General features: G+C 43.9%; 3 protein-coding genes and 1 long non-coding RNA gene across 15 annotated transcripts in view; 2 read left to right on the top strand and 2 right to left on the bottom strand.

The window, feature by feature from the left end:
* Window positions 1-1,824: 1,824 nt before the first annotated feature.
* Window positions 1,825-4,410, top strand: slc10a4 (solute carrier family 10 member 4). Its single transcript, XM_035177339.2, has 3 exons — window positions 1,825-2,559; window positions 2,743-2,953; window positions 3,532-4,410. The coding sequence occupies exons 1-3, from the start codon at window positions 2,021-2,023 to the stop codon at window positions 4,051-4,053; spliced, it is 1,272 nt and encodes a 423-aa protein (XP_035033230.2). The 5' UTR covers window positions 1,825-2,020; the 3' UTR covers window positions 4,054-4,410.
* On the bottom strand, window positions 3,285-5,360 carry LOC118121459. The gene is made up of 2 exons (XR_004698336.2): window positions 4,462-5,360; window positions 3,285-4,045 (listed from the first exon to the last, which is right to left on the bottom strand). It is a non-coding gene; the product is annotated as an uncharacterized LOC118121459 (long non-coding RNA).
* Window positions 4,484-6,669, top strand: zar1 (zygote arrest 1). The gene is made up of 4 exons (XM_035177341.1): window positions 4,484-5,250; window positions 5,853-5,945; window positions 6,155-6,229; window positions 6,321-6,669. The coding sequence occupies exons 1-4, from the start codon at window positions 4,540-4,542 to the stop codon at window positions 6,462-6,464; spliced, it is 1,023 nt and encodes a 340-aa protein (XP_035033232.1). The 5' UTR covers window positions 4,484-4,539; the 3' UTR covers window positions 6,465-6,669.
* Window positions 6,670-7,634: 965 nt separating this feature from the next.
* Window positions 7,635-25,891, bottom strand: part of fryl (furry homolog, like) — a 70,584-nt gene continuing 52,327 nt past the window's right edge. For 5 of the 12 annotated variants that reach the window (XM_035177336.2, XM_035177335.2, XM_047343178.1 and 2 more), the window contains 14 exons: window positions 25,171-25,281; window positions 24,819-24,995; window positions 23,833-23,841; window positions 22,651-22,851; window positions 21,023-21,208; window positions 18,173-18,594; window positions 16,093-16,300; window positions 15,846-15,995; window positions 15,513-15,611; window positions 14,623-14,688; window positions 12,722-12,739; window positions 11,269-11,379; window positions 10,245-10,438; window positions 7,635-9,581 (listed from right to left, as the gene is read on the bottom strand). In XM_035177336.2, coding sequence (XP_035033227.1) covers window positions 9,341-9,581; window positions 10,245-10,438; window positions 11,269-11,379; window positions 12,722-12,739; window positions 14,623-14,688; window positions 15,513-15,611; window positions 15,846-15,995; window positions 16,093-16,300; window positions 18,173-18,594; window positions 21,023-21,208; window positions 22,651-22,851; window positions 23,833-23,841; window positions 24,819-24,995; window positions 25,171-25,281 — 2,193 coding nt within the window. In that variant the 3' untranslated portion in view covers window positions 7,635-9,340. The remainder of the gene's footprint in view (window positions 9,582-10,244; window positions 10,439-11,268; window positions 11,380-12,721; window positions 12,740-14,622; window positions 14,689-15,512; window positions 15,612-15,845; window positions 15,996-16,092; window positions 16,301-18,172; window positions 18,595-21,022; window positions 21,209-22,650; window positions 22,852-23,832; window positions 23,842-24,818; window positions 24,996-25,170; window positions 25,282-25,891) is intronic. The other 7 variants (XM_047343179.1, XM_047343180.1, XM_035177329.2 and 4 more) reach the window with 4 other exon arrangements.

Below are 25,891 nucleotides of genomic sequence, written 5' to 3'. Positions count from 1 at the left end.
GTTTTTTTTACTTGCCACTTCAGCAACGTGAGCGTTTCCAATCTCACAGCATTTCTTCTAATTCCAGAAGTCATGACAACCCTCTCAGGTTGACACACAAGCAGATCATTTATGAATTCTGCGTGCACCGTACAGTTGTAGATGTTTTAGAGGACGACTCGTGCATCATGCGCACACTTCATGGTGCAGCCAACAAAAGAGGAAGGAGGCAGAATTTCATAGTTTGCTGCACAAGTATAAAGATCAGCACAGTTTTCACTCATGCAGGCTGTGCTTACTCAAGCTCAACAAACAGCTGTCTTCACTACAGACTCATCTCCCAGGATTCACTTCTTCCAGCTCTTAAACCCCCCGGCTTAAAGGACAAATCCACCACATTGTTCCTGATCAAAAATCTGTCTTTTTTTGACCACTGATATACTCTACTGACGTCTGTTAGGGGTTAGGTGTTACGGCCACAACACATCAGGAGGACGCCACGCCACTTACAGTTAAAGGGAAAATTGTTATATCAAATGTCCTTAAATGAAACTATGGGAGTGTGGAGGCCTGGCCAAAAACAACAAAACATTAGAAGATATGGACCAACAACGCAGTGGGCCGTAGGTCCCAGAAACGTCCCCATAACAAAAACCCAAAACAGGATGACCAGCCCCCCAACTCAAGGTCAACTTCAATAGAAACAATATAAACTGTGCCACGATGATGAAGATAGCTGCAGCTCAAATGGAGGAGAGAGACAAAGAGCTTCTACTCCAGCCTCCCTTAAAATCACCCTCCATGGAATCACTCGTCATGTACACCAGAGAGGGAGGAAAAGGAGGAGAAAAACACAAGGGGAAGCGCGTGACACGCCCACCCTAAATAAGTGATCCTCTATTTTTTTAACCACCATACACACACAAAAATAGATGATGATACAAAATGTCGGGCAGAGACCTTGAAGCCTTGGATCAGCCGTTGATAGGTTGCGGTCAGTGTAGATGGTCACATTGTTTAACTTGCTGGAATCAGGAGTAAAGATTTATCGGGCTGGTCAACTAAGAGACAGGTGAAACTCCACAAGCTCACAGTGGGTTCAGCATTGTCCAATCACTGACAACCACTCATTGGTCAAGTGTCTATGGAACAAGAGCAGGTGACAGACAGTGTGACATCCAGCATGGCAGCTGTCGATTCAGTTTAGCTCTCTGTGGAGCTGTCCAGTGCTTAAACTGGACCTGTAGTTGTACCAGTAGCCTGTGAAACAGAGAAAATGCATTCATTTATATGTATAAATCTCAATCTTTGACAAAAGAGTATTAACCTAGTGAGCCTCTGTAACGGAAGTAACCTCTGTAACAGGAAAGAAGACATATGCCCTCAGGCTCAATCTGTCAATCCTACATAAATCAACCCCGCCCCTGAGGTTTGTAGCTGTAACTTCGGGGTCACACGCAGAAACAAAAGTGTGAGTCCATCTCTCAGACTTTGTGAAACCTCGCTGTTGAAAATGGTTCGGCACAAATTTGAATTACACAGCTACAAAACTTTTTTGCAGGCACACAAAAGGTGACAGACCTTTTCCGTTGGTCTACATGATCTCCTTCATATAGCTTCACAGATATTGGAGGTTCAATAGCCTTTGATGGGCTTTGTGTAATTTAGAAAATTGAAAACTGTCAATATATAATAATTAGATTGATATTTTGTGGACCTTTCTCCTTCCAGCGGGCGACGTTACGCATAAAAGGGCAGCCTGGGCGTTATTGATTGGCCCGTTAACTCTGGCTGAAGCTTGAGACCGTGTGCACACTCCCCTCCAGCGATGTGCGTCTATCGGTGAACCAATCCGTGGCACCAGTCGGACTCAGTGAGTCACTTTAAGAGTGTCAGTGCCATGGAACCATCTCATCCTCTGTCCACTGGATCCTCTGCACTTTGTTAGCAGTGACAGTGCGCCACTAGGGGAATCAGTTTTACGCACGGGCTCCTACGGGCACAGACAGACAGTGGAGCCTCTCTGTCCTGCTCTTCCAACATGGAGAACTCCAGTCGGTTCGGTGGCGACGTACAAAGAGCTGGTTTGATAGATTTTCTATTGCTGGACACTTTGAAGCGGGTTTTGGATTTTCCAGAGCATGGAGCCACGGCTGGATCAGGAGTAGCCGGTGGTGCCATGATTCTTGAAGGCAGCAGATTGAGGACAGCCGCTGGAGCTGGATTGGACTTCATGGCCGCTCCGCCGACGGAATCCCCCCACCTGATGCCCGCCTTTTGGGATTCCCCGCTCAGTCACGGAATCAATGTAATCGTGGGACTCGTCCTTTGCTTCACTATGCTGGGATTGGGCTGTACGGTGGAGGTGAGCCAGCTTGGTGAACATATCCGCAGACCCATCGGGGTGCTGCTGGCACTGGTGTGTCAGTTTGTTATCATGCCCTTGGTGGCCTTTCTGTTGGCTCTTGCCTTCTCTCTGGATGATGTGGCAGCGATGGCTGTTCTCCTCTGCGGCTGCTGTCCGGGAGGAAACTTGTCAAACATCATGTCCCTGCTGGTGCACGGGGAGATGAACCTGAGGTAGAGCTGCTGTACTCATTTCACTTTTACGCATAGTAGGCTATTCAGCCGATTACGCACTGGTGCGTAAAGTAACACACGATAGATTTTTAGCCACTTGACAATGATCCAACACTATGGCCGGTGATCACATCGATCCTTTGCTGCCATAACTTTGCTTTGTCTTTGCTCCTCACTCCACAGCATCATCATGACCATATCGTCCACGCTGCTGGCGCTCGTGCTGATGCCGCTGTGTCTGTGGATCTACAGCCGCGCGTGGATCAACACACCTGTGGTCAACCTCATGCCTTTCGGGGCCATCATCCTGACCCTGTGCAGCACGCTCATTCCCATTGGTCTAGGAGTCATGCTGAGGTACCGCTACACGCGTGTGGCCGACATTGTTTTAAAGGTAATTTAAGAGCAATTTGTCAAAGTTACTTTCCAATTGTTGAACATGTTTGAAATCAGTTAAAGTCGTAATTGTTTTTGTGTCGCTAATGTCTGAGTCATTCACCTTTGCCTTTTACCTTTGCGCAAAAGCGCAGTGCGTAATTCTCGGGGTGTCTGTCGCACGTAGAGGGTGATGCTGACCGCAGGAACAGTGACATCAGAGGCTCTGTGTCAGGAAGAGCTCCTCCCTCCCTCTTCTGATAAAAGCCACACATAATGGAGGATCACATCACTGCCAATAGACAATAACTTTAAACAGCCCAGTCCAGCCCTGTGCTTAAAACATCAAGTCCATTTCAAGTCACTTTTATTGTTATAACTCAAAAAACAAAGTCTTAACAACAAGTGACATCCCCCTTTTCCTTTTAATCCCTAATCAAAAACACACAAAGTACTTTAAAAGGTCAAACCTGAGAGGGGACCTGGGGGAGACCCAGGAAGTGACTCTGTTTTCTGGATGCCCAGTAAAACGTGTCCTATAGTAGAACACAGCAGCATGTGAACAATCACCTTCATCCTGACTTCCTGTTTCTCCAGGCCTCCCTGTGGTCCCTGCTCGTCACCCTTATAATGCTCTTCATCCTGACTGGAGCGATGCTGGGGCCGGATCTGCTGTCCACCATCCCGCCTTCCGTCTACGTGGTGGCTATCCTGATGCCTATGTGTGGCTATGCCGCAGGTTACGGCCTGGCCAAGCTCTTCGCCCTGCCGCCCAGCAGCTGCAGGTCCGTCTCCATGGAGACCGGCTGCCAGAACGTGCAGCTGTGCACTGCCATCCTGAAGCTGGCCTTCCCCCCGCAGCTGATGGGAGGGATGTACATGTTCCCTCTGCTGTACGCCTTGTTCCAAGCAGCTGAGGCCGGCATCTTCATCCTGGCCTACAGGTTGTACAGGAAGGAGGTCCTGCACAAACCCGACCCCACGGCAGATGGCGGGGATATAACATATCAGAGGTTTAACGACGACGAGGACTTTGACTCGTCTTATGGTGCTGTGACAGTGAGTGACCCAAACACCATCATGTTGGACCCCTGTCCTCCTGATCCAACCCCTGTTTAATTTACATATATATCATTAGATCAACACTGTACAGATGGAATGGAGCAGAACAGGACCTGCAGGTGGATTTAACGCTGTCATTCACAAAGAAAATACTGGGGCGGGAATAAGACTTTATGTCTGCTTTATGTTAAAAGCTTCCTTCATTTCAACGTTGACATGTTACATGTGTGATATACTGATAAAAACCACAAAACGTGGCTGTGTTACCTGTAAAGTGAAAGTGACATTAATCATCACTCCATCAATGCAATGTAGCAGTTTAAAAAAACTGTGTGTGTGTGTGTGTGTGAACTAAACCACTCAGAACTCTTCATGTTCAGATTTCAGTGTGACCACGTGCATCATCATCATAATATAAACACGTGTATATGAGTAAATAAAGATTGAACAGAGAAACGTGTTCACCTTGTCACGTGACATCACTTCCTCACCTGTCCGTGATTACACCTGATGGAGAAGGCGCGCGTGAGTCCATCTACTTAAATGGCGGCACCTCGCAGCCGCGGTTGGTTGAACAAAATGGCGACGTATGGTGACGAGCCATTCGACAGCTACTTCTACTCATCTTATAACCCGTACACGGGCAGATATCCCAGGGCTAAAGAGGCGGGCTGGAAATATAAAAGTTACTTGTCCCACTACAGCGACGCGTCTGACGCCTTCAACAACCAGCAGCGCGCCCACCTCAAGTCCATCCTCTCCCAGATCAACCCCAAGCTCACCCCGAGGCTCCGCAAGGCCAACACCAAGGATGTGTCGGTGCAGGTGAACCCGAAGCGGGACGCCTCGGTGCAGTGCTCCATCGGCCCGCGGACGCTCCTCTCCATGAAGCGGGACTTCCGGCGCAAGGGTCAGCAGGAGGCCGCGGCGGTGCCTGGCGGCGGCAGCCCCAGGGCGGCGGGCGCGGTCCGGTACCCCCGCACCCTCGCTGTGTACTCGCCCATCGCCTACAGGAGCGTCACCTCCTTCCTGGTGGATGAGAACAACAACAGCAACGAGGCCTCCTGCGGCGAGCCGCCCGGGGAGCCGCCCGAGGCCGCGGCGGAGGGCGACGGGACGAAGAGCGAACCGGGCCGGGAGGGGGAGGGCGGGGGGAAGGGTGAGGTCCCGGAGCAGCGTCAGAAGATCCGACAGGGTGAGGAGGTGCAGACAGCTGGTGAGGGGTCAAAGGTCAAGGCCAGGGTCCGGTTCCAGGTGAGTTGGTTTCAAAAGGGAGGGAACTCTGACCCTCCCCATTTACTGCTGACATACCCCAGTTTCCCTTAGTTAACATCAATTACATTTAAGTGTTCTCCAACCCTTCATTAACTTTAGCCCAGATGTCTTGAGCCATTAATGTCTTCCTACCTGCACTGGCATCATGATTAATTAATCATAATTAATACCTGCTGAAATATGAAATATTTCAAAACAAAACCATGAATTCAATTTCCCTGAAGTCGTAGTAAACAGTATTCAGTTATGAGTTCTTTTTTGATGTCCATGTAAATCACCTCGTAAACGTTCATTGGAAAATCATGCAAGTCCAAAGCTCAAGTTGGAAGTTTCATGGTGGTCATATTATTCCCAACTATACACACTTCTGAGTTTGCCGCCCCTTTCGAGATGATGCATGTTTTTGAAGCAGCTCCACACTGATAAACTATCAGTGTTCAGGGTAATCTCATCTGTGCCAGTTGGGTGTGATGGCTCAGATCAAAGGAGCTGAAACTCCATATGGAATAGTTTGTTTGTAGTGATCTGCTGTGGATTAAAATGGCGTTAACACTTGAGTGCCTGACCTTTTGCCTCATCAGTTCCTGGAACAGAAGTATGGATATTATCACTGCAGAGGGTGTAATCTGCGATGGGAGAGTGCCTACGTGTGGTGTGTTCAGGGCACCAACAAGGTGAGCACTCATAAACTCAGGTTACCAGTCACACCGAGTCGGGCTCTGTTGTCCCAGCATGACCTGTGGTTTTAGAACATACTTTTTGTGCCTTTTCAGATGGGTGCAGTACTGGTGCCCATCATGTATAATTTGAATTGGCTACGACAACATTGTTTTTAAAGCTACAGTATGAGAAGCTGTTCTAACTGAGGTCCTGTGTGTTCCAGGTTTACTTCAAGCAGTACTGTAGGAAATGCCAAAAGGAGTTCAACCCGTATCGAGTGGAGGACATCACATGTCACGTAAGCCCTCCTCCTCCTCTGTCTGTAAAATGAAATGGCTCACGAGTCTCTACTAAATGCAAGCTAACCTCCCTTTTGTTTTTTCCCTCAGACCTGCAACAAAGCACGTTGCTGCTGTGCATTAACACAGCGCCACGTCGACCCCAAGCGGCCCCACAGACAGGACTTGTGCGGCAGATGCAAAGGCAAGCGTCTCTCCTGCGACAGCACGTTCAGCTTCAAATACATCATCTGACAGCTCCACTGAACTCTGCCTTTCTGCGTCCGAACAAAGTCCAGTGTGGGGCCGACGTCTTCAGCCCAGTGCCATATTTACAGATGCAATGACAGCATCTTGAATGTAAAGCATATGTTTCAGTACTTTATTTCATGCGTTTTGTTGATGAAATCAATGGTAAGAACACTTTAAAATGTAATAAAAGGCAACCGTGCACTCTGTACTAAAGCTGTGTTCACTCAAACCACTCAGGTCCTGACTGAGAAACTAGCACTGGAGGCATTAACCTGCGAGAGATGGAACAGATTAAAGGAGGCTTGTTAATCTCAATCCAACTCATTAATGGCAAAATTAAAAGATAAGATTAACCTAAACTATAGGACAAAGACTGAAGCCCTCTGTCAGTGAGAATGTTTGATGCATGTGCACTCTGACAAGTTGATCATTACCTATAACTTCATGTTTCTGCTGCTGTATTCCAAATGCCTCGGTCTCGACCTATTATCTCAAACACAGGTTTTCACCCCCGTTTGTTGGTTTATTAGCAGGATTATGCAAACATAACATTAATACAACAATTTCTGGGTGGGTGGCGGTGTGTAAAGTGACCTAAAGAGCAACTTATTTAATTTTGGTTGGCTCAAGTACTTTTTTTCCACTGATGTGAGGGTTCTTTCCAAAAAAAAAAAAAAAATTTCTCAAGAATTAATAAATCAAAATTCATACAATGGAGTGATATTTATGAGCCTGTATAATTTGGTGCAGCTCCAAGCAAAAACCCAGACCTAGTGAATTTAAATGTTTTCATGGTTGAGGTATGTGCTGAGTGCCACTCCAGTGGTTTTATTGCTTTGTCTGCAGATACAAAAACTACTGAACCAAAATTGGCAGGACTGTAAATGGGTCAAGAAGGAATCCTTGAATTTCTCACTAACGTTGTGCTAAAGGGTGTTTTTTGACATGTGAAGTCCCAGGGAATGAATCTTAGATCTCAATTGTAAATTAGCATTTAGCTTTAAGTGTTTGCAATTTGGTGCAGCTCGATTGAACTTAAGGGACTGTTGGGCCTTAGTGGAGGAATGAGTGCTACTCTATCAAAGTCCTGTGTATTAACCCACAATCTCAAACTTCATGAACACATTTTGATAGTCATGTTTCCACAATTGGAACAACATACAACCATGTCCATACTGTATGATTAGATTTTTATTTTTCCAGAGAGAAGGCTGGTATGTGAGTGAACAAGAGAAAAAAAAAAGTATAATGCACCTCTACATTAAAACATCTTTCAGGTAAATAATATATTCATTAAATAATTAAGAACAGCATTCAAATGTACCAGACAAGCAGGGAGGAAAAAAAAAAAAACGCTCTGAGGAATGAGTACAGTGACTGTTACAATGTGCCATGACAAGATTTCCAGAACGCATTCAGGTAATGATTCATGTCCTGCAGTAGCAGCAAGAAGGGCCATTCCTGAAAGCGTAGCGCAGCTTCAGTGACGGCTGGAGATCAGAGTGTGGAGGGTGAGCGCTGCTTTGCGAAGCGATCAAACTACGTGGACAAACTCAAATCTTCATCTCCCTTCATGAGGCGTTAAGCAGGGGGCGCTGTGCGGGCAGATCACAGTAGAGATCAGGAATGCTTATGAGGGGCTTGGCTGGATCGGTGCGGTCAAACAGGAGATGAAGGCTACATTAGATCTCCCACGCCATCCCCCGTCAGCAAGGCAGAGGTGGCCTGTCCCAAATGAGCCCTGACCCTCTTTTAGAAGACCACCAACGCAGCCTTTGGGAAATTTTGAAGTTTGTGTGACTGGGTAACAAAAAGGCAGAGCGGATCATTAATGACTCAAATCTGGTCGTGGCTTTCTCTCATCACATTAGCTTTATACATACATCCTACTCGGATGAACAGTGCATTACACAAAAGTACAAGGGAAAAATACTGGTTTTACACTATACATTTTCTAAAATATATACAGAGTAAAATAAGTTATGTTTCCATAATGAGTTGTAGCCAGTCTGCACCTGTGTGCAAGTATATGCATTTGTGTGTGAGCGTATACCAGAATATCCAATATATATCACACAGTCAAAGAGTCTCTAAAGGCAGCTACTTATTTGGTTTTAAGAGTGAGTTTTGCGTGACGACCTGTTGAAGGGGACTCTCCTCTCAAAGCAGATCAATAAACAGATATATATTTCTCTTTTTACACTCCCTGAAGGCAAACGTCTCCCGCAGGGTTACAATTACATGTTAAATACCCTAACATTTACAACCTAAGATGTTAGCTCTAATAAAAAATACATTTTTCAAAAAAATAATTCTTGCAGTGCTTTTCTCTTTCAAGCATGCTTTGGAAAATCGTTTTTTTTTTCAAACAAGATTTTTCTGTTTTTGCTTATGAATCTAGACGGTGTGTACTCACACATACGAGACCTCCTCTAGACTCAGGTCTTACATGCTTACATACACCATCTCCCAGCGCCAGGCCCCCGGAGAGGCCTGCGGTCGGTTCGATATGCTCATCATGTTAGATCCAGCAAAAAAAAAAAAACAAACAAAGAAAATCAAAAAAACAGAAAAAAGATTATCATCCCACTGCGTCCTCTCCTATTCTTTCCCAGGCACACCACCACATGACTTATTGCAACTGAATTTTGCAAGTTGGCTTAGTCTGGGAAAAAGATATTAGCTTTAAGCATTCATACATGTAATAATATATATTTAGAGTCACAGTTATTCCCACACATCCTTTAGCCCTTTAAAGGTGGAGTCTCTCTCTCGTCCTCCTCCTCCCAAGCCCCTCACTGTCGGCGCTCTCTCTACAGCTGAGGCGAGAGAGTGAGGGGGGGGGACTTAAGTCCAGTCTAGTCTGCAGTGCCACAGAATCACAGTCCAGTGCTGACCATGGTGGTAAGGGGCTGGCAGGCCTGGGCCTGACTCAGAGCCTCACGGATCTGCAGGTTGAGCTCCATGAGGCGGGTGCTTGCCTGAGACTGGTCCCTGCTAGGGCCCACGACAGCCAGGCAGCCCGTCTGGCCCAGTGTCTGGTGACGGAAGTAGATGTGCAGCAGGGTCTGAATTGCATTATCAGACTCGTTGCCAAAGATGTCGTTGGGCCACATAGACCTGAGGACATAGGGGGTGTGGTTAGAAAGTGCAGAGAAGATTTGGTAGAACACAAGATGTTATTATATTAAAGGACTTCCAGCACCTCCACCAGGGGGTTATGTTTTCACCCCGGCCCATTTTATCGTTGCAAGATTACACAATAACTACTGGATGGATTACCATGAAACTTGGTGGAGGGATAAAGTAAGGGTCATGGAAGAATGTTTTTTCACTTTCTGTTACACTGAGACTGACTGAGAAACAAAGAAACTGCAACATATTCTGGATTTCCAAGGGAACTAGAGGGTCACTCACTAGAGCACACACCTTGTTAAGGCTCAAGAATCCCCTTATGAAACCGCATTTAAATTCACGAGGTCCTTTATTTGGATTCCTTTATGCACAGTTACCAACATTATAGTTCTAAACAGCATCAGATATGGGACCTTTGTGACTGAAACTGATGGTAGATGTTTATCTTCAGTTGGCTAATGACATTAGTTATGTTAGCATTAGCATGTGATTGACGGCAGCTGACTTGAAACATCAGAACAAAGGTTCTTGCGCAGGCTTCAGGAGCAACAGCAGTGCTTCTCTTATTCATCAATCTACAAGAAGTATTCAGTGGGACAGGGATCTAAGTTTGACTCTCGTATTCATTAGTGAGTCGTTGTGTCTTACCTAAAGATTTTGACCTGTGTGAGAGCAGACGTGAAGTCTCTGGCTCTCAGAGTTTCGATAAGGGACTGGATGGCCGTCTCTGTGTTGGTCTGAGCCGTGTCCGACATGCACACATCCTCCTCAGTATCATGTCTCGTTTCTGCCTCCTTCAAACAGCTCTCAAGGATGGTGAGCTCTTCAGACATGTTGGTCACCTAAAAAAAGAATAAAACATATTCACTGCACTGCACACAAGTAGAAAATCTACCCAGGAAAGAAACCCAGTCTAAATTTGGATAAAATAGCCGACCACATCAGTCAGAAGTTATTTCATTAAGTTCTTTGATCTAATTAAAGCTCCATCGAGATGCAGCACAGACAGAGATGGGCTGCAGGGAAGATTCAGCAGATTATTTAACAAAAAAAATCTGAACTGGACTTTACAATACAATTTATTGATTTATTGTACATCATTCAAACAAGTTAAATAAAAAACATGTAAGACCATGATGAATTATATTTAAGACCGATGACAAGTATCATTGATTTGAAGATCAGAGTGCCGGAATAATTTACACTTCCCCATAACTGAAGATAAAGTTGAAGTAGTATAGTAGATAATATAATTCAGATTTAAATGTATTTAAAACCTATTATGTAATATTTATATTACTTATATAATATATATACATATTTAAGACTTTTTTACGACTACATTCAGCTGATTAAATATTAGTCATTTTTTATTTTAAGGCAGAATAAACTCTGTTGAATGTGAAATAAAATGTTTAAACCGTCTTTTATGTAAAAGGGACAGTGAGGGAGGGGACAACAAGGCTTTTTCAGCATGATGCAGTGTAATGCAATTTGTCTGTTCTTGTTTCTCTGAAAACAGAGATGAGACAGATAAGTCGTCAGCTTCACATTTCATTTCTTAGGCAAACTTAAACTCCATCTAAATGTACAATGGACTTCAGATACTAAATGTGTTCACGCACATCCAGCTCATTTTCATACATCACCCAACAACAATATTTAGTCTCACCTCTGCCTCCCTCTTGATAGTATCCACCCTGCTGATGAGCTTACAGTAGGCCTGGAAGAGCAGCAGCAGCTGGAAGTGCAGCTTATACAGCCGGCGGCATAACTCCAGCTCCTAGAGAGAGAAAAGAAAAAAGCTAATCAAAATCCCAAACTGGTTGCTAATCTCCTGGGCTGCACTGAAAATGACTGATGATCAGATGATTAGACTGATGGGTATCCTGGGTTAGAGACGTGGGGGTAGATGAAAGGGTTAACACGGCCTAGAGCGAGGTGTTGTCTGATTCAGGCCACGGAGCGAGAGGTGACACTACTACTAGAATTAGTCAATTAGAAAAGTGTCACCATGACTTGTAATGCTCCCTGAGGGCCACCGGGAGTGGGTGACTGACCCAGAGAGGTGGGTGATTACTAAACATTAAGCCCCTAATCCAGGGGAACATGGAGGGAGAAGAAAATCAGGATAATTTGTACAGATATAGGAGTGGAACCATAAACATGCAAAAGGAAAGTTATCTCAACCTTGATCTCTCCACCCATCCCACTGCCTGGGCGGCACCCCCCCGATGAAATCATCACAATAGCTGCGTTCAGACATGCAGGGAACTCTGGATAATCTGAAATTATCTGGAGGGGCAGTATGCGAGATCGCGAATGTACGAGTCTGTTGCTCCTGCCAGAATAAAACTCTGGATAATGTCCAAATGAGTCGATGTGAGTTACAGCAGGAGAGTGAGAGGAGTGAGTGGGCGTGTTGATGTCGTTTCTCACACGTGACAGACGTAGAAGTGAAAAACAAAGAGAATATCTCGGGATGAAATAGAAGTTCCATACGCGTAGAACACAGACCAAGATGTCAACTTGGAAAGGCAATAAGATTCGAGAGCTTTAGGTGACGAGAACCGACGCCAGTGTTGATGCGCTGTAAACAAAAACACATGATCTCTGCAGCGGCATCGATGCATTACATCGTTCCCCTGCCTGCTGCCCCACTCCCCTCACCTGAACGCTCAGGGGCTTTGTGTGTCAGGCTGGAGAATTGTCTGTTCTTCACGTTAAACGCAAACTCCGGAGAAAGTCCGGACCCCATTGTGCGGACATTCTCCGGAGTTGATGTCTGAAAACTGCTCAACTCTAAACTGAATACAAGTTTACACATCATCTATCAGCAGACAGAATCAGAGTGCAGCAAAGAGACGTTAAGACAATGATTATCTAAAAGTCAAAATTTAGAAACAGAAGAAAACATGTATTACAATAGAGGATAAAATTATGATTGGGTGGATGGGGAGCGTTGAGCTGGGTTGCATGACTGATCAAAGCAGAGACAGATAGGAGATGATTGCAGAGTGCAGTCTGTGGATGTCAACAGCACAGGTGTGTACAGAGAGATGAGATGGTCAGTGTTTCGTCTGAATGTCGTGATTATTAGAGTCTATAATATGAGAACCACTTACTGCTAGATTTTCCATTTGCTAAGCAAGAAGGTGAGCAGGTCACACACACACACACACACACACACACACACAAACACACAACACACACACACAACCACACAAAACATCAACAAACAAAACAGAAGGGGAGAAAGACCAAGAATTAGTGAGCTGTAACATGGCAGCTGAGACACAGTGACCCGACAGGCAAGGAGCAGCAGTTTATCACCTCCCTCTCACACAGGTCTGGAAACGCTCAGGGAACTGAAACACTCACATGTGAGCTGACTTCAGTGCTAACGGAAACCTTCTACTCTCAGAAACTGAGCATGTATGATGAGGGAGAGAGAGAGAGAGAGAGAGAGAAAGACACATGGCACAGTAGAGGCAACAGAGAGGAAAGAGTGTTGCCCTTGAGACTAGAAGAGCACAACAGCTTTTAACCTGAGGAAAACACAGAGGGCAGCTGTGATCTGTGCAGGGAGCTCAAGCTAAGTGACAGTGTCAACAGTTCTAGGATGTGGAGTGAGAGACCATGCAAAGACTACAAGACACTGAGGAAAGTGACGTGCAAGTGGAAAATCAGTTTTTTTTTATTCTCATCTCTCTTCATTCTATCTAATTTAATTATCTCTATGGCATCTGAGGCAAACAAATATAAACATGCTGCATAACAATGACACAAAACCTTGCGAGACAATCCTTTAAAGTCCAACTGAAATCATTTTTATTTCTCCCTTTTTGCAGCCAAAGATGATGTCAATGTCATGTCTTCTTTCCCGTTACTCAATAGTTATTTTATATTATTAAAAGGAAGGACAAAAGGCCAGAACAAATATGAGAAATGGGCCTCTTTTGTCCCAGTGGTCTGAAGGCGCTTGTTTTGTCTGTGAGTGACTGACAGCAGCTGAGAGACAAAGTAAACCTTGAGCCGTAACTTCACATCAGGCTTTTTAATGAACAGAAGCTGATGATCTAATTATCAATAACGGTCTTTGTTTGGTCATTCAACAAGTTAACGTGCATAGTGAGACGTCGTCATGTTTGTTAAAGGAAGAGTGTAGCAGGAAAAGCGTTGTGGGTTGTTCAAAGTCTGTGTCTGTTTTCTAGCCCTGATTCTGTGTGACCGTTTGCCCATGAGAGAAGGCTGACGTTTGCTTAATGCAAATATGGTTTACAGAGGCTGGCTACATGGAAACAAATTCTCCATCTATCTATGTCATAATTCTATAAATCTTTGTCTGTGGAACACATATCTAAAAAACTGTTCAGCTAAACGGCTTCACATTTGGCACGTGTGTTTTCAAAGGCCCAGGGAATTGCAGTGTTGAATTTGGTGCGATTGGGACACATGATGCGTTCAATATTAATACACTTTGAAGGACGACAACTGATTCTCCACTTCGGGGTTCTGCGAACTGAGTCGGGCTTTACTGAACTTTGAATAAACAGGTGAGCAGCTCTTTGTGCAGCAGCGGCAGCTTCAGGGTTCTGTGGACGGACTCCTAAGGTCTGTCTTCTGGCTCAATTACTGCAGGTCACTTTTACACTTTCAGAAACAAAACTGCAACCAGCATCACCACAGGCCAAACAAACAGCCCCTTCCAAACAGACAGAACAGGCACTGCACTGCTTTATGTCAATGGAGATCTAACAGTACTGCAACAAATCAAACAGAGGTGGTTTGGTTTCTATTATTTTCCCCACAAAGCCGAACAGGGATTGCAATTTACACAAAATATTATGCTGCAGCGGAAACTTAGAATGTAGTTTAATTTCAGTTAGACTTTAAGTCTCACCTCACTAGTTAAAAAAGTCACTCATCATTGAGTTGCAATATTTTCCTACGAAAATCCGTATCGATCAACACAAATAATAAATCACATTTCAACACATGAAAGGAGTAAACTGGTCATTCCTACCTGTGCATGAGTATTTGGTCGTTGGTCATCTTTGTCCCCAAACGTTTTCCTGCAGTTATCCAGCCACTACAGGAAGGAGGAGGAGGACGGGAACGGGTGAGAGACAAGACAGGAAGTGGAGGAAAAAAACAGATGAGGGAGGAATTTATTTCTCCTTTGGACATACAGAATTTCCTAGCTGGTCTCAGACTTTTGGACTCCGCTCTATGCATCTTCATGTGCGTTTGTATATGATAAAGGTTTGTTGGGGAGGAGATTTAATATGATTGTTGTACTTAGCGAATTAAAGAAGGCCTGTTCCAGAGAACAGGATAGTATCTGGCCCTCCAGGGACCAATGCCGTCTCATTCAATTAGCATCCCTGCATCCCAGAACCCTCTCCAATCTCATCTCTTCTCTTCTTTCCCCTCCCCCCATCCGTCGTTCCTCCCACCCCTCACAGCTTATCCTGCCCGGCCCTTTGTAACTGATTTAGGAGCGCCGAGGGTTATTTTTGTCTCTTCAGCAGGGGATGTCACGAGTGATGCAGACACTAACGGCAGCTATATCTACTCATACCCAACACTGATTTGATGTCTGCACCGCTGATGAGACACACAGGGGCTTATCTTGTACAGCATCAGCTATTTGTCTTTATATCCTCCTGGCCCTCCATAGTGCAGTGGCATATGGATAAAGGGGCAGTTTACAAATGCTTCCTAAGCTCATCTCTTGAGATGAGATGCCATTATGAGGAAGTTCCTTATAGTCCCACACATGCACATCCTGACACAGCAGCTAAAACTGCAGTTGTGGCAATTTGTGATTCTCACAGAGGATGTTAGGGGGGAAAGATTCAAATAGAATGGAAAAGCAGATGTGGTTAGTGTGGAAGATGTGTGGGGACTTACGAGCTCTGCTGCTTCTCTCTTGGCGTTGTAGGTGTCCAGGTGTTCCTGCAACTCCAGCACACTAAACTTCAGAGTCTCCAACAGTCCACAAGAGACGAGCTACAACAGCAAGACAGGACACCACATACATTAACCCACAACAACGGCCCGATGCATACACAGTACATGACACAAAAATATCTACAGCAGGACACGCACATTCAGGAATATGCAGAACGTGCAGCACAGCATTTGCAAAACGACAGGTACGTGTTACTCACAAAACATGATCGTATTATAGCTTTTATCAGTTTTAATGAAGTTATTACAGACGACCATGCAGAACAGCCTCACCGTCTCAGCATCCAGCAGCACAGTGGGACACTGGGAGCGAGACGTCATGACTTCGAGGGAGCTGAGGAACTGATTTCCCATTCGCTGGAGCCTCTCCCCAAGAAAGCGAACAGATGAATGTGTGATGGAGCCAAATTTCCTCTGAATACTCTGCATTAAACAAGAATGTAGAAAAAAGGAAATAAATGGTGGCTTGTGAACCAGAGCGCAACCAAATAACCAGAAAGAACTTTTAGTGGGCATTTACCTCAAAAAGTCTGGAGAACACGTGGAATGTGTAAACAGCAGAGGAGCCATCTGTATCTGACAACATTTGGTTGACATGGCAACGCCAGGCATCCTCTTCATTGTCATAGGCAACAGGCTGGAACGCTGCCAGGATGGCAGAGAGGAAGGGCGAAGGGGGCGGAGAGGCCTGGATCTCTGGGAAGCCGTCTGCGTCACCTTCATCTTGACTGAAACACACGCAGGGCCAATAAGCTACAGTCCGACATGTTCCACACTCCCCTCAGTCTTCAATGAAGGACAAATGTAAACACACACACATGCTCGTCGCCACGACTGCAAGTAAACAAGCTCACATCGCAGTATCGCTGCCTCCCTCAGTGCTGATTTTGCTGCAGCATATTAAGAGCTCTAATCTACTGCAGTGCTCTCACACAATAACAACATTTGAGCTAATAGCATTTTAGCATCATGCAAACATCTCTCTCTCTCTCTCTCCCACACACACATTTACACACACGAGCACAGCAGATACTTACAGGCCAGTCGGACCAAACAATCTGAAGAAGCAGACAGAATATAAATATCTAAAGCCTGCGCTGCCAAGCGCTGCAGCGGACACAGTCTCTGTCCTCATCCTAACCCCAACTATCGCTTCTCTTTCCCTCACTCTCTCCCCGTGTCTGCAGCACGACTGAGCTGCAACTGCTAACAGCACTAGTGCACTGCACTCCCATCCCACACAGGACTGCAGAGAGCTGTGTACAAGCTCGGCATCGACACACTGACACATACACACATTTCTGCCAAACAGAGCCAGCTCCCAACCTCAGTGTTTGAACGCTGCCGAGTTGTTTTTGTGTTTCTCTCTCCCTCATACAAAGAAAAATACTGAACTTTCGAGTGGCCTGCTGTTTGACAATCACTTAGAGTACACTCCAATCACACAGTTACCCATCAATCATGTGTGTGACTCAGCTCAGTGACAGACCTTGAGCACAGTGATGCATGCTAATGTGACTGTACATGTGCGTAGTTGCGTGTATCTTTGTTCAGCATCTCTTCCTCATGTTGCCTGAGGGCAAAAACCCTGACTTTAAAACTGTCCTCCAGTTTGAATTGGCCCACCTTGAAAAAATGAAATGTGTCCAAGTGGATTGGAGCCAGCCCACCCTGGCCCACCTCCATAGTGCCCGCCCACAAGGGATCCATGCAAGGGAAGAAATTACCCATCATACCATTTCAAAAGTCTGAAGCTCACAAAAGTTAGAGCAGCCATATATTATAATCCATGGGCCTTTACAAACAACCATACCTAAACAATTCCTTGGTACATACATATGACTTTTCATGAAAATTATGTTAAATCATATAGTTTGATTTAGAGACATAGTTTAATTTAGTGGACAACTGCACTGAGGGTTTCTTGCAGGGAGTTAGTTAGCAGAGATTGTAAAGTCCTGCCCTCGGGAACCTTTCTTTCTATTTTTCCCTCAGACACTGCACTGGAATCACAAGGTGAAAATACAATGTGATCAACCAATCAGAAATCAATTTCTGGCAGCTCGAAATCACCTCCTCCCTCATTAAAAATGTGGAATTAGCTGTTTGATTTAGACCTATTGCACCTTTTCTCCAATGCATAATAAGCTTATTATTAAATTTCATAAAAATTATGTATTGTCATCATAAGTTAGTGGAGATGCTCTTATTTCAGCGAGGGATTGGTGAAACCTTACCCAACATGATATAAGCTTAATTCAGTTGTGCTACTTTTCCTCATGTCCAAACTGGTTTTACATGCAAATCTATGCTTTGGTTGGTTTTCTGGCTCAAAGTTCAGGCATGTAAAGTAAAAAAAAGTTTAAATTCTCATAGATAAATGAAAATAGAAAATATGAACCTGAACTCATATCATATGATATTAGGCCGAAAGTCGTCACATTTAAAAACAAAGTTTTAAGTCACAAAATCACTAGGGGTATATGAGGTAATATAACAACACAGATCACTGATGGGGAACGTTAATATGACATGCATGCATTCAGCTTTTGCCAGATCCTTAAAACTGGTGGTCCAAAATAAAATTCTGCCCCCTTTACCTGGACATGTCAGAGAAGTCGGCCTCCTCCTCCTCACAGCGCTCGTCCAGCTCCTTCAGGGCTTGTGTCACATCTTCCTCCCACATAGAGCCACAGGTGCTGTCCGGGTCTGGATCTGGATCTGGCTTTGTCTCTGGTGGCATGGGCAGAGGCAGAGACAGGACCGTCTGGGAGTCCTCGTCACAGAGGGACCCCGGTGGAGTGTCTATGACCAGCAGAGGAGGGGGGGCTGGGTCCAGGTCCTCGTGAGGGTCCTGGGTCTCTTGGGGGTCCTGAGCATACTGGGAATCCTGAGGATAGTGTGTGTCTCGGAGGTCACAAAGCTCTTGTGGGTCAGAGGGCAGGGGTGGTGCGCTGCAAAACCCCGTGTCCTCGCTCACACTGCTGCTCAGCTCATCGGCTGCCGTCATGCTGACTGCGTCCTGTAACACAAAGCCAGATGGGGGGGGTCTCAGGTGCAGTTTGACAGGTGAGATCACATATAAATACAATACAGATTCATAGTTTAACCTTTATCTAGCCTGAATTAACACTGTTACAGACTATACTTCAAATCACTATACTATAAATCAATTTCAATGATTCTATACTATACAAGAGGCACTTTAAAGTCAGCATTTTTTTAAATGTTCACATCCTCGTCTCTTTATGTCACTCTTTAAGCTAACATCTCTCAAGAGAAATTAAAGGAAAATAATCGATTAACAGGAGCCAATATCAATCTATCACTGAAACAACGTTAAAAACCTGACCTCAAAGCTAATAAAACAGCGGCATCGTGGCAAATTGACAAACTGAAAGAGGCAACAGATGAATGAAACGCTCCGACACACATCACATCTGAATGGATTGAATTAATGACAGTCACTCTTTCACTACCCATTAAGGATGGACTGCATTTGTGACACAACAAATTCACCACACATCAATCAACAAGGTTGTGCACACACTAAGAGAGGCTACGTTTGAAAAAACTCCAAACCAGTCACAGCGTCTGACTCAGACATGGGAAACTCCAGATAAATTCTATTTGTAAACAGACCATGGTGATGTAAAGCAAGCACCCGGCAGAGAGGATGGGCTGGGAGACGTCACAGAGGGGTTATAATTAAGAGCACTTGGTTTTTCTCCGTCTTGTTTTTTTTGCATCCTAATGCATTAGGAAAGCTGCGTGTGGCAGTCAGCCAGTACATCACATAGACAGCAGCTATATTACAGAAAGCTTTTAGAAGTAGTCGTTGCCATCCTGAAGGGAATGAGTAAGAGTATTGATGGTTTTATCTGGGGCTCATTACACTAAGAGCCGGGGCTGTGATGGGGGAGATGTCCTTGGAATAACATTGAGCCCACTGACCACATGGACTTCCTAGAAAGTTACATTCAGTTCTGTGTGTAGAGAACTGTCATTTAGGGGTAGGAATACCAATATATAAATATATGTATGCGCAAATACATTCCTATATTTGAAGGTTCAAAATATTATCTAAACTCTGCAATTCCCAAACTGTGCATTCAAATGTAAATCATAGCAATATAATATACTCACCATTGTTAGTAGTGTCAGTGATAAATGTCAGTAGCAGTAAACAGCAAAGCTGTTTATCACAAGAAAATCCATGGCTTGTTAATATGGTTACAGATTAAAGGAGCCTCATTGGCTCGAGCACCATGGGAGCCCCGTTCAGACCTGGTATTAACATTTGTTCTGAGAGATCCGATCACAAGAGGGCAGCATTAAGTATGTCTGTTCACACCTGCTATAAAAATGCATCCTGAATTGAATACCAATTTAAGTATCATTTCATGTTGGCCAGGGTTGAAATTGTGGCAGTGGATACAAACAAATCGGCACATGAACACTGTCACCTCTTGAGATAGACTGGGCCGTCCTCTAACCAGAGGGTCGGAGGTTCAATCCCAGTCTCCCCCGTTCTGGGTGCCAAAGTGTCCTTGGGCAAGATAATACACCCCAAATTCATCTTGATGGTTGTGCCGACAATGTGTGAGTGATGTGTGATAGAGAAAGTGCTGCACATGGATGCACTGAGTAAATAAATACAGACATTACACATTTACATTAACTTAGAAGCATAGAAATATGTTTTAACTGTAGCGGGTCAGAGGATCTTAGCTGAATAGGCTTTTTTCTTCATATGTGGCCCAGGATGCATTTGGGTTCACACAGCGAAAAGAATGTGGCCACATGCGTCCCTGGCTACCTCTGAATGTGGTTTGTGCGATCGGCTATTAGGACGCATTTGGGAGCATTCAGACATACTTAGCACTGACCACTTGTGAAGGGATCACCCAGGTCTGACACCAGGTTAATACCAGGTCTGGCTTACAGTCACTGCAATTAAAGGGAACACACCCCGTGTAATGGACTCATACTCACACGTGTCTGCCGGAGATAAAGGAGCTGGTGTCCATTTCACAAGTTTTACATGGTGGATTTAGTTGGAATAGTCAGTTGATGTGTTATTAAAGGTGAGCAGTAACAGCTGACCTGAGGTGAGCTATAAATTTCATCTCTCCCAAATCAGACAAGCAAGCCCCACAACATAGTGTAGCTTTGAAGGGGGCAAGAGCTAGCACACCTCGACACCCACGCCCAGAGCAGAGCAACAAAGCAAGCAATGGTAGAAGGAGTAAGAAGCAGTGAACGCAATTTATGCACAATTATAGTACCAGCAGTTTCACCCCATCCGAAACTCCCTGCTGATCCTCTGTCTCAAAGACAGACAAGCAAACGAAGTACAGCAAAGCAGATAAAGGCCTAACAGAAAGGAGAAACACAAGCTAGAAAGCACCCGAGCACCACAGATTATTGCTGCACCCAATTGATCGCACCTCAGGCAGCTGGCTGCTGGTGCTGTCTGAGTGGGCCATCTCCAAAATGGTGCTATCCAGCCGGGGGAGGGATGGTAGAGAGGGAAGAACAGTGGCCTCCTGGGCACTGCTGGACGATTCTTGAGACTGTTGTAGAGAGTCCACGTGGTTGGACGCGGTGTCGTCTGTAGCGGAATCACTGTTGAGCTGAGGAAATATATAAGGAGCCATTAGCTGCACTGCTGAGACACAGTATTAACTCGATACAGATAGTATTATTAACCCATAGAATGCAGCTGCTTTTGTCTCTTTCTTAAGAGGAATTAGCGAAACCTCTTCCACTGTCGCCATGTTTGTTGTTGACAGAAACAGGTTTGCTTAACAACCATGCCAAAGTAAATGAAGACGAATGTGGGCAGTCCTGGTTAAATCATTTGAAGCGGAGGCATCTCTTTTCGTACATAATGCCAGCATAACTGAACTATTAGAGTCCATTAGACCTTCCTGTTGGTATCACATTCTGTGATGTGCAGTGTGAATATGTTGGGACACAATGAACTCCTAATATTAATAGTACTCACTTAAATATGCTAGAGCTGATGATTTGTTTAGAGGCAGCTTCCCACTTTGTTCAGAATATGCTAGTTTTTCTGTGGAACTGGTGGAAAACTGAATTACTATAAGTCATTTACACTGTTTCCAGGTTCAGTGTTTTAACAGTATGATTTTTGCTACCTATTAATAAGTTAAACACAAAAAAAAACTACATTACCCATGTTTCTGTATCAAGCAGAGCAAGTTTAGTCATTTTAGTTTTTCCATTCAATTGATTTAGGACTTTAAAATAGCTTCAGGCAAAAAGTAAGATCATGCCAACATCAATGATATTTCTTATTATTTATATATGACACTACTTCCTGAATTGTCTTTAAATGACACATAAATGTTGCATGCTGAGTTTTCTCACATTTCATTATAATAACAGGAAACATTTTTGGGGCAAATGTCCAATAGAGGCAAAAGCTCATTCTCTCACCATGCACTACCAAGACCAAGAAAGTCAGAAGAAGAGAGGAAGAAAATATCTCCATTAGACTGAAGGAACGCTATTTCAATTAATGACATTGTTATTATTAGCAGCTCTGGATAAGATCTTAAGGTTAAGCACAAGAAAGCGAAGGAGAGTTAGAGAGAAGCAGCCAGACAGTTAGAAAATGCAAAAAAGATGATGCTGTTAATCTGAATACTAACACGTTTTATTTTATACTTGAAATATATTCTAATTGGAACTGTAACATTAATATAGAAATCTTTTTTAACAAAAACTACCAATTATTAATGATTTAGCTTGTATCATATGTGAAGTGAACTTTTAATTGTTTTTCCTACACTGTACTTACCTTTAGTAAAAATTAAAACAAATGTAAGACAGGACAGTCGCATTACTCAGAGGTGGAGGGGCTGGGCTAAGGTTTGAGGGAGGCATCTACCACCAGCGAAGAAGCAAGCATCTAGCCTCTGTCCACACCGGCAGCAGGTCCAGCTCAGTACGCACACATACACACGCACACCATGCCAGCGGGCTGTGTGGGGGGCATGGTGGGTTGGGTTTTTTTGGGGGGGGGGCCCCTGATTAGAGTGAGACTTACAAGGCCAGAGCGGGTGAGAATCTGGCTAGCACTCAGTACCTCCTCCTCAGACGATTCATCTGTGTCCTCGTGGTTGGTGAGGTTGAGGCTCGGTGTGCTGCCCGCGTACTGGCACTCCTGCAAAGTCGGCGTGTCCCCTTTGTCCATGCTCTCCAGGGAGCGACGACGCACCCCCCAGTTGAAGTTGTCCATGCTCTCCCCCTGCAGGACAACCAGGACAAGAGCAAAGTAAGACACAGTGTACACACCAGCAGGGTTTAGGACAGATTTTGCTGAACAAGGAAACAAAGCACAAAACACAAAGAACATTCCACAACTTGGAAAAAGATTTAATAGACTGTATATAAAGGCGATGACACATCTCCACTTCCTCCTAATATCCACAAATGAAGACAAAATACCCCAGATAGGAGCACTGCCATCTTAATAATATTAAATAATAATAAAGTTTATTTCTATAGCCCCTTTCAAACTAGAGGTACAAGGAGCTTCACAAAATAAAGTAAGTGCAAAGATAGCAAGTCATATAAAAGCCAGATCATACTCAGTAATGCAATAAAACAAAACAGATTAAAGAAACAAACTATAAAAATGCCTAAACAGGTATTGAGTATATTGACCAAAAATAAAGAACAAAAATGTCACTTAGTCTGTAGACTTTACAGTAGAAAATTGGGGGATGGTGTCGCGGTAGCAAGGTCTGACCAATACACGCGTTTTTATAGAATGAAATAACTAATTACAACCAAACTTATTAAAAAGACTAGACTTTAATACCAGTGTGATAAGAACTAGCTAAAATGTCAGACTCAAATATTTGAGAAAAATGTATTTTGACTTTATTAATTTGGCCCATGTCCCAAATTCTGACATAAAGGATATACTGCAGCCAGCCACCAGGTGGCGATCAAGATGTTTGGCTTCACTTTTGGGGAGCTGTCATGTTGTCCATCTTTATACACAGTCTATGATATAAATGCATGAGTGGGTGAGATGAGGTTTCTCCACATATTGGGATGGTATATGATGCAATGTTCTAAAACTATAAAAGTAAAGGGGTTCACAGCCACAGTGATTTCAAATCAAGCAGGATTACAGCACTTAATCTGTGACAACACAGAGAGACACCAGGACACTGCAGAGAACTGCGTCTCTAAGAAGCTCTCCGGCTCTCAGACTTACCTGTAACTCCTTGTGGCAAGAGAAGAGAAGGAATAAGTGTGTTAGTGGACCAATGACAGTTACACAGCAGGACAAAAGTTGGACAAACAAGACACACATGTTGTTAAACTGGAATAAGATATCATCTAATATGGTAAAGAGAAGTGATGAAGAGTGACAACTGAGTATGCAAGTCGATTGGAAAATGAATCTTTTGTTAGATGATTAACCCATTTAGACCTGATGCAACATTTGCTTGCTTCTCCCTTTAGAACCAGATGAGACTTGTGACGTGTTTTATGATGTCATTGTTTAAGGCACGCGATGGATGAAATACATTGAGATTCCCAGAAGTACATTATTTGAAATTTGTATTGATTGTTAACGCTCTTAGCCTGCAAAGTTGTTACAGTAGCGTTTCAGACAACGGTTGACGATCGAAGCGAGGGGCGTGATACTGAAGCAGATCACAGCAGGGTTTCATTGACAAAAACAACATTGAAAATAACAAAGATGCAGATTCAGATCCAGGTGATGTGTCTGCTGATCTGGGACCGATGCTCAGTTGGTGAGAGCCATGTTTGAGGAGCAGCATAAAGAAAAGGGGGATCTCGACAAGTCATGTTTGATGGTTTGTAAAAAATAAAATGTTCATCAACTTTAGGCAAAGATTTACAATGATAGCCAAATGTCGAATGTCTCTATCTGCTTCAGACGCAGATAAATTAAAGCTTTTGTAAAAGTTGGCAATTCTGTCAGCTCTTCAGAAAACTTTACAGGGTTGTTTTCAAACAACACTAAGGTTTTAGCTTACATATTTATTCAGCGCCTTATGTCTTATCTAAAATAAGCATTTATATTATCCACCCACTATTAGCTCCTTAACATTTCCTTCAATTTATTCCTACTCATAACCAGAAAATCACAACTTAGCTACAGTTTTCAACTTTCCAGGCCCATTGCTGCAGCCTTGTTTTTTGTGTGTGAAATCTACTGAAAATTCTCACCTCGGCATCCTCCAACTCCACATCTAAGAAGTCAAAGTCCTTGAAGACACCAAACTGCTGCTCACTGCCTGTATCCTCTCCCTGCAAGTCCTCCTCTCGGACCACCTCCTCCACTGTGGGTATGAGACTGGTCTGCTGGTCCGCGGAGTCCAGATCCTCATTTGAAGAGAACACCACCTGCAGAGGAAGGAGGGAAACGTAAGTCTCTGTCACAATAGTGAAATAAAATTGTTGGATTTTTTATAAAAAGACTGTTTAAACCAAAAATCGAAATCCAAATGAACAACCACACGAAGAAAACATAGGAACACACCACATGCAGGAGTATTCTTAACAGTGAATTTACAGAGACCTTGTCTGAAGCTTTAGAGAAGGAGAGGAGTCTTACAGATGGATTTTTGGGAATGCCAGACTCTGGGCCACATAAAGACAGGACATTCATCAGCCTCTCTCTGGTTCGTCTCTGCAACAAGAAAAGATAAATAAGATGACATCAAGAAATAAATGGCTCAAAGTGTTTTACTGGCTGTACATCTGACACACACTCTGCACGGCATCTTTAAAGTCCAACACCGTATAGTATAACAGAGTGAGAGTGTCAGAGAATAAATAAAAAAGATAAATAGATAGATAAACAAAATAACACATTTTAAGGATTGGCTGCACTTACGGCTTTTGTTTCACACTGGACAAAATAATATATATAAATGTATGGTTCACCTGTCTAACTGCCTGTGGTCCATGAAAAACAAAAAGGTAGCAGATACTTATATTTATCTTCGTGATAAACTAGAATATTACAAACCATAATGTAATATTTTGGCAGAGTAGAATTCTTTAAATCAGTGTGTTTTTATGCTTGGCACAAACTACAATGCACCAGGTGATAAAAAGAAAACATAATGCATTTTTATTCTGATTGTTCAGTATGTTGTTCAGATTGTGTCTCAGTTTGAGATCTACCAAGTTAAGAGAGCTAGTCAAGCTGGTTGTATTGGTTGTTTTTACATCAGATCCAAATATCAGACATCTAGTTGGATCCGAGCTGGATCTCGTGAAGCTTCACCTTGAGT

Source organism: Hippoglossus stenolepis, chromosome 14 (assembly GCF_022539355.2).
Source record: "Hippoglossus stenolepis isolate QCI-W04-F060 chromosome 14, HSTE1.2, whole genome shotgun sequence".
Lineage (NCBI taxonomy): Eukaryota > Metazoa > Chordata > Actinopteri > Pleuronectiformes > Pleuronectidae > Hippoglossus > Hippoglossus stenolepis.
Note: the sequence above shows the minus strand (reverse complement) of the source record. Positions and strands in the feature narration are given on the sequence as shown.

Coding starts and splice junctions, on each gene's coding strand:
- slc10a4 (XM_035177339.2), top strand. CDS start 2,021: ATGGAGAACTCCAGTCGGTTCGGTGGCGACGTACAAAGAGCTGGTTTG. Junction 2,560..2,742: donor CACGGGGAGATGAACCTGAG/GTAGAGCTGCTG, acceptor CTCACTCCACAG/CATCATCATGACCATATCGT. Junction 2,954..3,531: donor TGGCCGACATTGTTTTAAAG/GTAATTTAAGAG, acceptor CTGTTTCTCCAG/GCCTCCCTGTGGTCCCTGCT.
- zar1 (XM_035177341.1), top strand. CDS start 4,540: ATGGCGGCACCTCGCAGCCGCGGTTGGTTGAACAAAATGGCGACGTAT. Junction 5,251..5,852: donor AGGCCAGGGTCCGGTTCCAG/GTGAGTTGGTTT, acceptor TTGCCTCATCAG/TTCCTGGAACAGAAGTATGG. Junction 5,946..6,154: donor GTGTTCAGGGCACCAACAAG/GTGAGCACTCAT, acceptor TGTGTGTTCCAG/GTTTACTTCAAGCAGTACTG.